At 50.7% G+C, this 13,671-nt stretch overlaps 1 protein-coding gene across 3 annotated transcripts; it reads left to right on the top strand.

The window, feature by feature from the left end:
- The first annotated feature begins 1,322 nt into the window (after positions 1 to 1,322).
- LOC103540299 (asialoglycoprotein receptor 2) lies at positions 1,323 to 13,430 on the top strand. 3 transcript variants are annotated; one of them, XM_008506852.2, is made up of 9 exons: positions 1,323 to 1,664; positions 1,855 to 2,161; positions 6,523 to 6,642; positions 6,854 to 6,949; positions 7,601 to 7,672; positions 7,833 to 7,919; positions 8,008 to 8,153; positions 12,704 to 12,810; positions 13,026 to 13,430. In XM_008506852.2, exons 2-9 carry the CDS (start codon positions 2,038 to 2,040, stop codon positions 13,180 to 13,182), a joined length of 909 nt encoding a protein of 302 aa, XP_008505074.2. In that variant the 5' UTR covers positions 1,323 to 1,664; positions 1,855 to 2,037; the 3' UTR covers positions 13,183 to 13,430. The 3 variants fall into 3 exon arrangements, with proteins under 3 accessions (XP_008505074.2, XP_070419448.1, XP_070419449.1); XM_070563347.1 differs by having other exon boundaries at positions 1,330 to 1,664; positions 1,879 to 2,161; XM_070563348.1 differs by having other exon boundaries at positions 1,452 to 1,664; positions 1,947 to 2,161.
- Positions 13,431 to 13,671: the final 241 nt, after the last annotated feature.

Below are 13,671 nucleotides of genomic sequence, written 5' to 3'. Positions count from 1 at the left end.
GTGAGAATCCCCATGACCCGGATGGCAGTTGGTAAACCTTGACAGGCAGCAGATAATCCATTTGTTAAGCTCTTGCCTGTATCTTGGAACTAAACCCACATACCCCGCAAGACTGGGGCTTCCTGGCAGTGTTTTCCAACTTTGAATTGTGACCCATTAGTGGATTGGGAACCTCAACTGAGTTGGTCATGAAATAGAATCCAAGTAGTAAGGTAAACATTGTTTCATGACCCTTTCATGTCAATAATCTATCTACAAATTCATTCATTCATTCCATCACTCCTTCATTCAATAAATACTTGTTGAGCTTCTACTGTGGGCCAGGCACTGGAAATTCAGAAGAAAGTAAAACGTACAAATGTGAGTGTTTGGGTGCAGGTGCATGCGTGGGCGTTCAGGATCACATTGTAACACTCTTACACTGGGTTACGGTCAAAACACAAAGCAGCCACCACTGCCTTAGCGGCTTCTTACGAATGTCAGGATCCGGGAGTTTGTGGCTGCCTCCTGTGTGTGTTGGAAAGTTACCACAAGCAAAGCACGGCCTCTGTTCCAATCCCTTTTTGGCACCGGGGCAGACATAGGCAGCTTCATAAGAGAAACTCCGCCCATAGCCAGCAGCCCAAGTTTGGAGGGTCAGAAAATCAGGGAAGAAAACTGTGTTTTCTTTCCCAAGTTGTCAGTGGGTGTAGGTGGTTAGCTCACCACAGTCCTCTGTTCAGGGAGCCCCGCCTTCCTCATAGGACTGTGAAGACCCCTCTCTGAGGGGCAATTTCCCTACCCTCCGGCCCCTCCACCAGGGGCAAGTCACTTCATCTCCCTGAGGCTCTGTTTTCCTCCCCTGTGGAGCAACCAAAGTACCCCTGTCCAGGGGTGTTGTGTTGCGAGGGTTACATGAGAAAATGTCGGTAGACCATGGGGAAGAGTGTCTGGGCACGAGGACAAAGGTGTGTGTGGCCAGGGCCATGGAAGGGGCTTATTGAGGTCGAATCCCTCCTGCCTGTGAGGGCCGCCTTTCCCTCCTCTCCCTATGCTTCCAGTTCTTGAGGGACTTTCCTCTGAGGAGAATGAAGCCAGTTGGCCCAGAGCTGGGAAGCTGAGTGGTGGAGCCCGCAGGGAGCTGGGGCCTAGACTCAGATGCCACATTGGGCAAGAGCAGAGAACCGGCCCCTCTGATCTCAATCAGGGATATTTGGAGACACCAACAATTCTGGGCAATTTAGAGGCAGGAAGTGAAAGCGGGAGGGGCAGAGGGGAAACAGTGAACTGCACCCCTGCCCTTCCTGGCCTGGCCCCCTCACGAACTGCGCGATGAGTGAGGTGACTGGCATGCGGGGAGGGAGAGGGACAGACCAAGACACCCCCTTCTCTGGGAAGAACAGAGCCAGTCCTGTCCCCCACCCCCACTACGCTTTGCCTGAGTTCCAACTCTGTTTTCACTTCTATTTACTGTCCAAAGTCCCTGGGGCAGGAGATGCCAGCTTAGAATCACTGGGACACTCAGACACACGGGCTCAGGGCCCTGGCCTGGATGACCCACTCCGTTCCTCTCTTCTTCTCATCTAGTACCACCTGCCCCAGTTCTCCTGTCTCCAGCCCCTCCTTTGACCTGGGGCCTAGGCTGCCTGAGGGACCCAGCAGTCCGCCCTCCATACCTCCAACAGGTAACCAAGGTTGGGGAGGCAGGTGGAATTGGGGATGTTTGGGATTAAGGCGACCCTAGTTCAGGGACAGAGGGGGCTGGATGGGAAGATGTGGGGTGGTTTGGTCCATGAGAGCGTGGTGGGAAGGCTCCTGGCCATGTCAAGGTCCAAGCAATCTCCTGAGAAGGAATGGGACCCAACTGTATTTCAGCCCCAAACTCACCTCCAACCTCAGACCCAACCCAAGCCGTCGCTCCGACCTGCTCAGACCCTACATTCAACCTCATCCTCCACCTGAATTAGCATCGGAGCACAAGCATCAGCCTGAACTCAGCCCCAGCCCCAAGAGCAGCCTCAACCTAACCCCAGATCCAGCTCCAGCCCTGGACCCAGAATGGCAAAGGACTTTCAAGACATCCAGCAGTTGGACTCTGAGGAAAATGACCACCAGCTCGGTAGAGGAGAGGGGCCAGGCTCTCAGGGGCGCCATTCCAGGACAGAAGATCCATTCTGGAAAGGCAAGTGTCCAGCGTCTGGGGCTTGGCCCCAGGTCTGTCTAGCTTCTGATCACTCTCTGTCTCTCTAAGGTCTGTCACATTCACTCTGTGACTAGGGGTGGGGCCCCTCCAGGTATGAGGTGCCTGACACCTCTGCTTGCCCCCTGACCTCACCTTCCTCTCCACCCCCAGGACCCCAGGAAGTTGTGTGTGCCCAGAAGTGAGGCAATAACTGGAAGCTGGAGACGACTTCCTCCCTTCTTCCTTCAGACCTGAGCAGTGTGTGCATGTGTGTATGCATGGGAAGCACGTTCAGCCAGGAGAGTGTGTATGTGTGCAAGTGGGGGGTGTGGGGATGGATAGGTAGGGGAACTGGCACAGAGGGATCCTGGAAGATTCTTGCTCCTCCCAACCCTCCTGCCTGGATCCTTGTCTAGCAAATCTTGACTGAAGCCCTCAAGTGTCTGGGAAAAGGTTTAAGGCGAGAGAGATCTGAGTGGTTTAAGGCTGAAGGGCAGAAGCCAGGGGTGGGGGTTGGGTATCAGGCGTGTGGGTGCTGGTGATGGAGCGAGGCTCTCTGGAAACAGGAGGGCTTGGGGCTCGGAGCTCAGGAAGGCAGACTGGTTAGCCTGGGCTGGGAGGAGGGACCCCTCATTCCTGAGGCTGGCAGATGGAGGGAGAGCTGGTGCTGTTGCAGATGAGGGTGGGTGCTGGGCAGGGCAGGAACAGCGGGAAGGACAGGCATTCTCAGCCACAGCTCTCCCTTCCGGGGGTAGTGGGCTGGCAGGCCGTAGGCAGGCCAGACCTCTGCATCCCTCCCTCTGCATCCTCAGTGCCCACGTGATGCCTGGTACTTAGCGAGACTCAAAAATGACTTTGGATATTGTGGAATCTTCTGAGGGTGAGAAGATTCAGAGTTTAAGCAGGAGGCTTGGAAAGAGTCCAGAGGGTTTGGATTTCATGGCAGAGAGTGTTCACCCAAAAGGGCTGATGAACAACACGGCAGGGCAAGTCTGAGGCAATGCAACCATCAGTGTGTTTCTCTCCAGCAGCCCCTGCTGCCTTCATGTGAGCTGACGCCAATCACCTGCTTACCGGGGACCATCTTCCATTCTTCCTGGCACTTGATATGCCTACAGTTCTTAGCAAATCTGGAAATGTTTTGGCTATTGTTTCCTCAAATATTTTTTCTGCTGCCCCCCCTTTCCTTCGAGGACTACAATTATGCACATATTAGTGTCTCACAGCTCATTGATGCTCTTTCTAGGTTTTTAAAAATTCTTTTCTCTTGGTGTTTCTGTTTATATAGTTGTTGTTGCTGTGTCGCTAAGCTCACTAATCTTTTCTTATGCATGTCTAATCTTCCATTAATTCTACCCAGTATATTTTTCACTTCAGTCATAGTTTTTATCTCCAGAAGTTCAACCTGGGACTTGATATATCTTCCTTGATATTTTACTTAATTTTTGGAACATATGGAATAGAGTCATAATATCTGTTTTAATGTCCTTGTCTGTTAATTCTAACATCTGTGTCAGTTCTGGGTCCATTTTGATAGATTTATTAGTCTCCTTATTTTGAGCTGTGTTTTCCTGCTTCTTTCGATACCTGGTAATCTTTGATTGGCTGCCAGACATTGTGCCTTTTACCTTGCTGGGAGCTGCATACGTTTGTATTCTTCTAAAGATTCTTGAGCCTTGCTCTGGGATGCAGTTAAGTAACTTGAAGTCAACTTGATCCTTTTGGCTCATGCATTTATGACTTTTTAGGTAGGTCTGGAGCACCAGAGAGGCAAGACTTTCTTGGGTCTTCTACCCACTGCCCTGTGGGTTATGAGTTTTCCAGTCTGTCTGTGAGAATAGGCACTATTCCTGGCCAGGTGTGAGTGCCAGGCACTGTTCCCTAATCGTGTCAGATTGCTTTTCTCCTGCCCTTGGGGACTTCTCCTTACACACATGTGCTGACGGGTACTCAGCTGACGGCTCAAGGGAACCCTTGTGGGCCGCCGGGACTCTGCATGCAGCCCTCTCCTCTCATTCTCTGTCCTGTGAAGTCTAACCACCGTGGTCTCCTCCGACACTCAGCTCCATCTCCTCAACTCGGGGAGTCTGCTGGGTTCCGCCTGGATTTCCCCTCCCTGCCCCGTGGCCTGGAAACTTTCTCCCAGCACCAGGCTAGGGCGATTGTGGCGCTCATCTTGTTTGCTTCTTGTCTCTCAGGGATCATTGCGCTTTGCTGCCAGATGCCCAATGCTTTGAAAATGGTTGTTTCTTAGCGTTGCCTGTTTTTTGTTGTGGTTGTCTCTGGGAGGAGGGTAAATCTTGTCCCTACTATTCCATGGTGTGCAGACCCTTTCTTTCACTTTCAAACTTGCGTAAGCAGCACTTTTCATGTTTTAACTCATTTCGTTCTCAGAACAACCCAATCAGATGGCCACTGTTCTTTCCCCCATTTTTTTTTTATTGTGGTGAGAACACTTGATAGGGGATCTCCCCTCTTACCAGGTGTTTAAATGCACAATAGCTCATTGTTAACTATAGGAGCAATGTTGTTCAGCAGATCTCTAGAACGTATTCATCTTGCGTGACTGAAACTTTATACCCATTGAAAAGCAACTCCCCATTTCCCCTCCTCAGCCCGTGGCAACCACCGTTGTACTCTGCTTCCGTGAACATGACTCTTCCAGATTCCCTTTATGAGTGGACATGAGAAAACTGAGGCACCGAGAGGCTGAGGGACTCAGCCACGATCTCAGAGCTACTTGGTGGCATAGCTGGATTCCACTGCGGGCGGTTTCAGGGTAGAGGTGCAGAGACACATTGCTGAGCTGACCCAGAGTTGGGGGTTTATAGTCATAGGTCAGATTGGGAAACAGGACAAGGGCCTGCTCAGTGGACAGTACTGGAGAGAGCAGTCAGGAGCTTGGCAATGGAGTCCCACCTGGGTTGGAGAGGCTGTGTTCAGGGAGAGCTTCTGGAAGGCAGCTATGCTCACCAATGCCACTAGGGAGAGCTTCTGGATGGAGAGAAATGCAGGGGATCAGGGAAGACATGTGGGGGAGAGTGAGAGGCAAGGGGGAGGCTGTGCTGAGAGGGAGGTGTTGGAGACATGGCCTCTCTGGGTCAAGATGAGGCCCTGAGTGTGGCTGACGTGGAGGAAGGTGACAGTCATTGGTGTGAGGAGGTCAAGAGTTCGAGGTGGTCACTCTCAGGCACAGTGTCCAACTCAGGATAGTGGCAGGAGATGAACTGGGAGGAAGATCCTGGGTCCTGACTGAGCCTCCCAGGCTGTGGGGTTCCTGGGTGTGACAGCAACAAGGAGAGAGGGAAGGTGAGGGTCTGAGGCACAGAAGGTGGAAAGAAAGCAGGAGCTCAGGGCTGGGAGGAGAGCCAGAGCTCCAGGCGCGGAGAGCCAGCAGGAGGGGCGAGGCCAGCTCAGCGCGTGTGAAGACGCGGGTGCGCGTGCGTGAGAAGGTGTGTGTCAGGGTATATATGTATGTGAATGTGTGCTACAGCATATGAGAGGGTGTATATGAGAGTGTGCATGTTAATGTGTGTGTGAGTGTGAGTGTATGTTAATGAGTGTGTTTGTGAGTGAAATGAAAAATGCGTGTGTGAGAGTTTTTGTGGTCAGAGTTCAGCCTGATCAAGGGGAGGGAGAGGTGTCTGTGAGATGACTGAGGGCCGAGGGCAGGGGGTTTACAGCAGAACAAGGGCTTCTGGGGCAGCGAGGGCAGAGGGAAATGGGAGATGAGGAGGGAGCATGGGGCCTGGAGGGCGGCCCTTGGGGAGTGGTCTGTAGTGGAAGGACCTGGACTTAAGGATCCCAGTGGAATTTGGGGTCATGGGGCAGCTGTTCCAGTTTTGGGTTTGTCTCAGGGGCCTGGGCTGGGGTTTTGGGAAGAGCACAGGGCTCGGCCTCAGCACAGGGGACCCCAGGCTGAGGGAACAAGGGACTTAGAGGAGCTGAGGCTCAGAAGCCAGAGGTGACGCGAGCCCTCTGCTAGTGGTTGCGCAGAAGGGGAAACCCACTCATGGATCTCATTTCTCAGGATGTGTGCCTAATAAGGCCAGGTCTGTCCCATACCCCTTCTGTGTCTCCCTGTCGCCCGGGTCCAAGATGGGGCTTCCACAAAGACAATGTGATAACATGTGCCATGTGCATGTGTGTTGTGTGAATCTGTGTAGGTGTGTGCATGTTTGCACGTGTTCATGTAGGTGCGAGTGTGCAAATGGGCGTGTGAGCAATGTCTGGACACTGGGGTTAAAGCCGCCTGACCCCTCCAACACCCCCCAGATACTGTTGCCTTGGATGCTCCCCCTTACCTTCAGTCTCTGGCTCCCCTCCCTGACGCCTGGGTCCTGACACCCCTTCTCTTGCAGGGACACCTCCTCCGCAACCCGTGCTGCTGCAGCGTCTCTGCTCCAGGCTCCGCCTCAGCCTGCTCATCCTGGGCATCAATGTCCTGCTGCTGGTGGCCATCTGTGTGATTGGGTCCCAAAGTGAGGGTTGCTGGGGCCAGCAGGCATGGGGTGATGATGGGAGCGGAGACAGGGGCAGTACTGGGGGCAACGAGAGCTCTGATAGGGGAAGGGATGGAGGCATCGGGGCAGTGCTGGGGTGGTGAGGAGGCAGTCACATGGACGGTGATGGGCGCTGTCATATGGGACACAGGCCCTCCTCTTAGTTCTGTCCCTATTGTCTCCTGACAAGGAACACAGCTGCAAGTGGAACTGTGGACCCTAAAAGAAACTTTCAGCAATTTCTCCTCAAGCACCCTGATGGAGATCCAGGCTCTCAGCTCCCACGGTGAGCAGGTGCTCCCCTGAGGGGAGGGGCCGGGGTGGCCGGCTGGTGGAGGCCGCTGTTTGTCAGCAGGGATTTGCTGGGCTCCTTGCTGGGCCCCAGTGCTGAGTCTGCAATAGGGAGTGTTTGGGGTGCTGTGGGGGTGCAGACTGGGGCAGATAACGTAGCCCGAGAAGCTGGGCAAGGCTCCCAGGGGGCGCTGACCCCTGAACTGAGGGACCCTGAAGGATGAATAGGGATTAGACAGGTGAAGAGGATGGGGTTAGTGCCAGGTAGAGAGAACAGAATCTGCGAGGGCCGGGGGTGAGGAAGACCATTGCACATCTGGGGACCATAAACACTTCTGGTGTGGCGGGAGCTAGGTGAGTTGGGGCCAGGCCGTGCTAGAGCAGTGAGCTGGTGAACCCTAGTTCTGCGAAAGTGGGACCTATTGAAGGGGTTTAAGCAGGAGTGAGAACTGAGCAGCTCTGTGCCTCAGAAAGCCTCTGTGGCAGCGAGGGAGCCTGGGCGGAGTCAGACAGGCCACGGGGCAGAGGGTACCATGTCCCAGGTCAAGGTGATGGTGGCCTGGACTGGTGCCCCAGTGATGTGAGGATGGATGGATGTTAAGGAGGCAGAACAGAGGGAAAACGGTTTAGCTTTCCTCTTTTTCAGGAGGCAACGCTGGTGACAAGGTGACATCTCTGGAAGCCAAGCTGGCGAAACAGCAGCAGGAGCTGAAAGCAGGTCAGAGACCCTCCCTTGAGTGTGTGTGTGTGAGTGTGCATGTGTGTAGGGTGTTGTGGGTGTTGTGTTTCTCCAGCCAAGGGCTGGAGTCCTGTGCTGGGTCCTAGTGGGTGGGACACCCCCACTGCCTATACCATCGTCCATCGCTCTGTCCCCCTAGATCATGCCACCTTGCTCCTTCATCTGAAGCACTTCCCAGTGGATCTGCGCATCCTAGCTTGTCAGCTGGCATTCCTCCAGAGCAACGGTAGGCACAAGGGGCGTCTCCAGTCCCTCTGCGCCTGTCCCCCCACCGCCGCTGAATCTCATCTCCCTCTGCCCCCTAATCCCCTCAGGCACAGAATGCTGCCCCGTTAACTGGGTGGAGCATGAAGGCAGCTGCTACTGGTTCTCTCACTCTGGGAAGACATGGTCCGAGGCTGAGAAGTACTGCCAGCTGGAGAACGCCCACCTGGTGGTCATCAACTCCAGAGAGGAGCAGGTGAGCCCATACCCTTCCCAAAGGCAGGAGGAAACCTCGGGGAGGCAAACTCGGAGAGGCTGGATCAGGCTTGCTTTATTATTATTTTTTAACCTAAGGAAGAGTCCAGAAGCAGACGTCTCTGGCAGAGCTCTGAGAGGTTCACAGTGGAGTAGCTGTTGATTCTTAGAGGTGGGAGATCACAGCCAGGATCCTGGGCGAAGGGGCATGGGTGACCAGGTGATGAGGAGCAGGTCAGGAGACAGAATGCGAGGCAGGATGAACGGGGCCAGGACTCGGATGGAGAAGACAGTGGAGGCATGAGTCCCCACTTGCTGTGTGCTGGCCGTAGGCTGTGTGGTCACTTGGGTGAAAGGAGCAGAGCGGGCAGGATTCCCAGTGACACACCTGCCATGGGTTACTGCGTCTCTCCAAAGCACCCCAGGGCCCCCTGCCCACGGTTGCCACCAGACCACAACCCCGAACACTGAAGTTCACAGGGAAGAACCTACCCGTTAGAAGAGGTGGGGCATTTTTTGGAAAAGGAGGAAATTAACGTAACATTTGCCAAGTCCTTACTTCCTACCAGGCACTTTCATTTATTCACTTCTCTAATCCTCACAGCCTATGGGGCGGGCACTCATTATCCCCACTTGGAGGGAGGGAGAGATGGGGAACCAAGTAACTTACCGCACAGCCAGCAAGTCAGAACGGAGCTGGAATTCAGAGCCACTGTGCCTCCTTTGCCAGTGTTTTCAACTACTGCATGCTGCCAGAACAATCGAATACATATATATTTATGTAATATATTTAATTTATATGTTTATATATAATTTATTTAATAATATACTTATATCAAATATAAATATTTATAATTATAAATGGTGGAATGGTCACAAACGTATTTTTGCTTTATTGACCAGGTTGAAATTGCCAATACTTAATCAATTTTGACCTATAAAAATATCAGTTTCATGTGGGTCGACCTAAGACCTCAGTGCTTCGTGATTTGGCCACACGTTCATGACAGCTACGACTTCATGGTGGATCGGATTGTACCTTCATCCGTTCAGTGCTTTTTGCCTTGAATTCATCTTTTTTTTTTCTGAGGAAGATTAGCCCTGAGCTAACATCTGCTGCCAATCCTCCTCTTTTTGCTGAGGAAGACTGGCCCTGAGCTAGCATCTGTGCCCATCTTCCTCTACTTTATATGTGGGATGCCTACCACAGCATGGCGTGCCAAGCGGTGCCATGTCTGCACCTGGGATCCAAACTGGCGAAGCCCGGGCCACTGAAATGGAAAGTGGACACTTAACTGCTTGTGCCACCGGGCTGGCCCTGAATTCATCTTTATAGGATGGTCCTTGATTTCTTTTCTCTTGCATTTGCTTAATGTCTCTCTATCCATCCTCTCATTTCCAATGTTTTTGAATCTCGTAGTGATTCTTAGCCTTGGCTGTATATTGTAAGCTCTTGAGTTAAAAAATTATTGACACCTGGTCTCACACTCAAAGATTCTGATTTAATTAATCTTGGATTCATCCTGGGCATTGAGATTTTTAAAAGTTCCCCCAAGTGATGCTACGGTGCAGCCAAACTTAAGGTATTTCTCCTATAGGTTGTGTGTAAGTTTTATTTTTGATTTTTAAAAATGGAAATTTTTCAATTGAAATTGAATTCAATCAAAAAGAAATTGAAATAAAATTTTTTTCTTTCTTTCTCTCTCTCTCTCTTTTTTTTTTTTTTCCGGGAAAGATTCAGTCTGAGCTAACATCTGTTGCTAATCTTTCTCTCTTTTTTTCCTCCTCAAAGCCCAGTACGTAGTTGCGTATTTCAGTTGTAAGCCCTTCTAGTTCTTCTCTGCCAGCCACTGCCACAGCATGGCTACGGACAGGCAAGTGGTGTGGTTTCACACCCGAGAACTGAATCTAGGCCCCCGAAGTGGAGTGTGCTGAACTTTAACCACTAGGCCATCAGGGCTGGCTCAAAGCTTTTTTTTTTATAAAATAGGTGAACATATCTCATTTACATTTATTTTTAACTAGATATCTTTAATTTTAATCCTGTCTTTTTTCCTGTTTTATGTACTTCTTTTGTTTTCTCACATTTGCTATGTGAGCTGTATTCTTTTTGTTTTCTCCTCTAGGGTATTTTGGACAGCATGTAGCATATTTTTAGTTATACTAGTGGTCAGTTTCATGGCTTTGAATGATGGGCTGAAACTTATTGGCTTCAAAAAATAAGAGTTTATATAACCTTCCATATGAAAGAAGAGTAACCCAGCACACTTATTCTTCTTCACATGCCTCATTCTTTAATTTTTTTAAATTGGGATTTAATTGACATATAGCATTGTGTAAGTTTAAGGTGCATGACGTGTTGGTTTGATACTTCGATGTATTGTAATATGATGATTGCAGTAGTGTTAGCTAACACCTTTATTATGTCAACTAATTATCATTTCTTTTCTGTGTTGAGAACAATTAAGACCTAGTCTTTTAGCAACTTTGAAGTTTATAATGCCTCATTTTTTTCTCTCCTAGATTCCTTAAGTGTTTTGCGTGAATAGTTGGAATCTTTTCTATCTTTGAATTTCGTTAACCTCATTCAGATATATCTCGGTGTTGCTCATTCTCACTGTATTTTTGCTCTGAGGCCAGGAGAGTCCTTTTAATACATAAAGTCAGGTTTTCTAACATTTGGGAAGATTTTTTTAAGTCATATTATGTTTGAATTTTTTTTCTTGTCTATTTGTTCTCTTTTCCTCTGGAGCCTGTCATCCAGAAATATCTCCATTGTCTGCGCCCCACAGCCGACACCTTCTTGCTATTTACTTCCCTCTTTCTCTCCTTTCCTCTGCATTCTGGGTCCTTTTCTCAGGCTCATCTTTCATATCTCAGACTTAGTTTTCTGCTGAGTTGCTCATTTTTGAGATAGCTCAAAATTTTTCTCTTCAATTTCTTTACTTATCACTGTGTTATCTTTCTTCTTTGACATCTTCTTTCATATTTTATGTCATTCATCTCCTCTTTAATTTTTTTTGAGGGTGTAAAGAAGCTGTTCCCCAACATCCCCTTATGTTCTGAAACATGCCTTGTTTTCAAAGTTTGCTTTCACCTCTCTTTTTGATGTCACAGTTGTTTCTTCCTCCTCTCTTCCTCTTGATCCTCACTATTTTTGCGTAATTTCCGCCATAATGTTCCCCTTCTGCTGCTTTTATGAATGGGCACACTTCTTTCTTGCCTGTTGTTTACCCGCGAATAGGGGAGATCAGTGCTCCTGGGCCAGGTTCTCTCATCATCTGGCACTCCTTGATTCCTCCCCTCCATCTTCAACACAGAGGCCTGGATATTGACGATTTGTATTCTTTGTTCGGTTATTCAGCTTCTTGTGGTGACAGGAAGAAGGGACTGCGGCAGCAGACAGCAGTAAATAGAATATCTTGTCCTCCAGGCGCTTTCCTTCCAGCTCTGTTGACTCCTGTGAATTTGGGGAGCAGCCCTACCAGCCTCTGAGGGCTGCCCCTTCATGCACAGGACAGTGTCCTATTTGCAGGATTCTAGAAGTCAAAGATGCTGTAGTATCTGCCCTCAGATGAGGAGACTAACTGCAAGCTTAGTTGTGTCTCTAAGAAGTGAGAGGGGAATCAGGAAGTTTTCCTCCAATCGCAGTTGGAGACCCTTCGCATGCTGTCAAAGGGAACTGCTAGGTGTGCATGTTGGTCACCCCATCCTTCCCCCTCCCCTGCTACCCTCCTAAACCATGGGACTTAAGTCCCCCAGGAAGAGCCATATACATGAGAAGGTCACTTGAGGGTCTGTTGTCTTAGGGGGTGTGCATGAGTCCTGGGGAACTATCTCAGAGACCAGTTTCACCCTAACCCCTGCCAACTGGGTGACGGGGCTTCCCCTCACACCCAGGGCAGACTCCTATTTTCAGCACAGACTGCCAGACCTCATGTAGGCAAGTCAAAATGGGGCTCTGGGCAGCGGGTCCAAGCTTGGAAGCTCCAGGGCTTGGCAAACCTCCAGAAATGACAGCTACACATAGAAGCAGGAGCAGAGGCAGATGTGCCTGAGAGACGAGTGAAACTGAGATCCTTATTGGGTGCTGGAGTCCATGGGGATGCCAGGGGCAGGGGTGAGAGTCAGGATTCCAAGAGTTTGAGGTTGTGGGCAGAAGACAAGCAGAGGACTAGAGTAGGGTAGCAGCCACGAGTTGGGAATGAAGTGGGAGGCCAGGTCATGGGGCGGTGTTCACAAACTCAGGCACTGGACTGACTTTCTGGGCTCTACCAACTACCTCGAGCTCCTTAAGCCCATGCGTGAAGTGTGAATCATCTGGGTGCCCAAATTAGAGGGCTTTAAGAGAATTAAATAAGGTAATCCTTGTAAAGCACTTAGGATGAGATCTAGCCCAGCACCTTTACAGAAGAAAAGGCAAGGAGCTAGTTGTGTGGGGCTGATGGGTCTGCCTGGGGCCAGATCAGACTGGGGAAGGCTGAGGGAAGCCCAGCTCATGCCTTCATGGAGGCACAGGGACTAGAAACTTCCCTCCTGTCTGTTTTCCAGAAATTCATTGTACAGCACACGAGCCCCTTTCATATCTGGATAGGTCTCACTGACAGTGATGGCTTCTGGAGATGGGTGGATGGCACAGACTATAGGTATAGTTACAAGTAAGTGCTGCGTCTGCCTCCCGTTCTGGTCTTGGTCTTTTGCCCCAATACACTCCCACCCAGCCCTCAGGGACCAAATTCCCCAGACTCCCAACCTCCAAAGCTGTAGCTTCTGCTCCCTGAACCCCTCTAAGGCTGAGCTTTTCTGAGGTGGGGGTGAGAGTTGCTGGGATGGAGGAGGGGCTCAGAGCTGGATCTCTGTCCTGCCTTCCTAGGAACTGGGCTGTCACTCAGCCAGATAACTGGCATGGGCACGAGCAGGGTGGAGGCGAAGACTGTGCCGAAGTCCGGCCTGATGGCCGCTGGAACGACGACTTCTGCCAGCAGGTGTATCGCTGGGTGTGTGAGATGAAGCAGAACATCACCACCTAGGAGCCCCGAGCCCCGCAGATCTCTAGCCTGTCCCCGACCCCTGCTGCCCCCAGCCTCTCTATTGGGGATTTTGAAGAAAGGAAGAAGAAAAGAGAGCCATGGGGAGGGGTTGAGGAAAGAGAGAAGGAGGTGGTTTAAGACTCTCAGACCCTGGGAAGACTGAGATCCCACATCCTGCAAGTCACAGTAATTATTATAATTTTCAGCCTCCTCAATGGAGTAGGAAAAGAAGAACCAAATACTTGAAACTCTGCGTGGACTGGTTATTTGGAACTGGGAAATGTAGGGTGCGAAGAAGAGGGAGGGGAGAGGGTCTCGAAGAGAGAAAGTTTAAGTCCTAGACAGCTGCCCTGGACACGCAATCCCGAGGGACACAGGTCAGTGGCAGGCACTGGGGGTTGGAGGGAGGGAGGGCCTGCCTGCATCCTGAGGGGTTCCCAAAGGAAGAGCTCTCCCTGCAGGTGGGATCTCCTCCTGGAGAGCTGCAGG

Source organism: Equus przewalskii, chromosome 10 (genome assembly GCF_037783145.1).
Source record: "Equus przewalskii isolate Varuska chromosome 10, EquPr2, whole genome shotgun sequence".
Lineage (NCBI taxonomy): Eukaryota > Metazoa > Chordata > Mammalia > Perissodactyla > Equidae > Equus > Equus przewalskii.
This window is presented reverse-complemented; position numbering and strand designations above follow the sequence as displayed.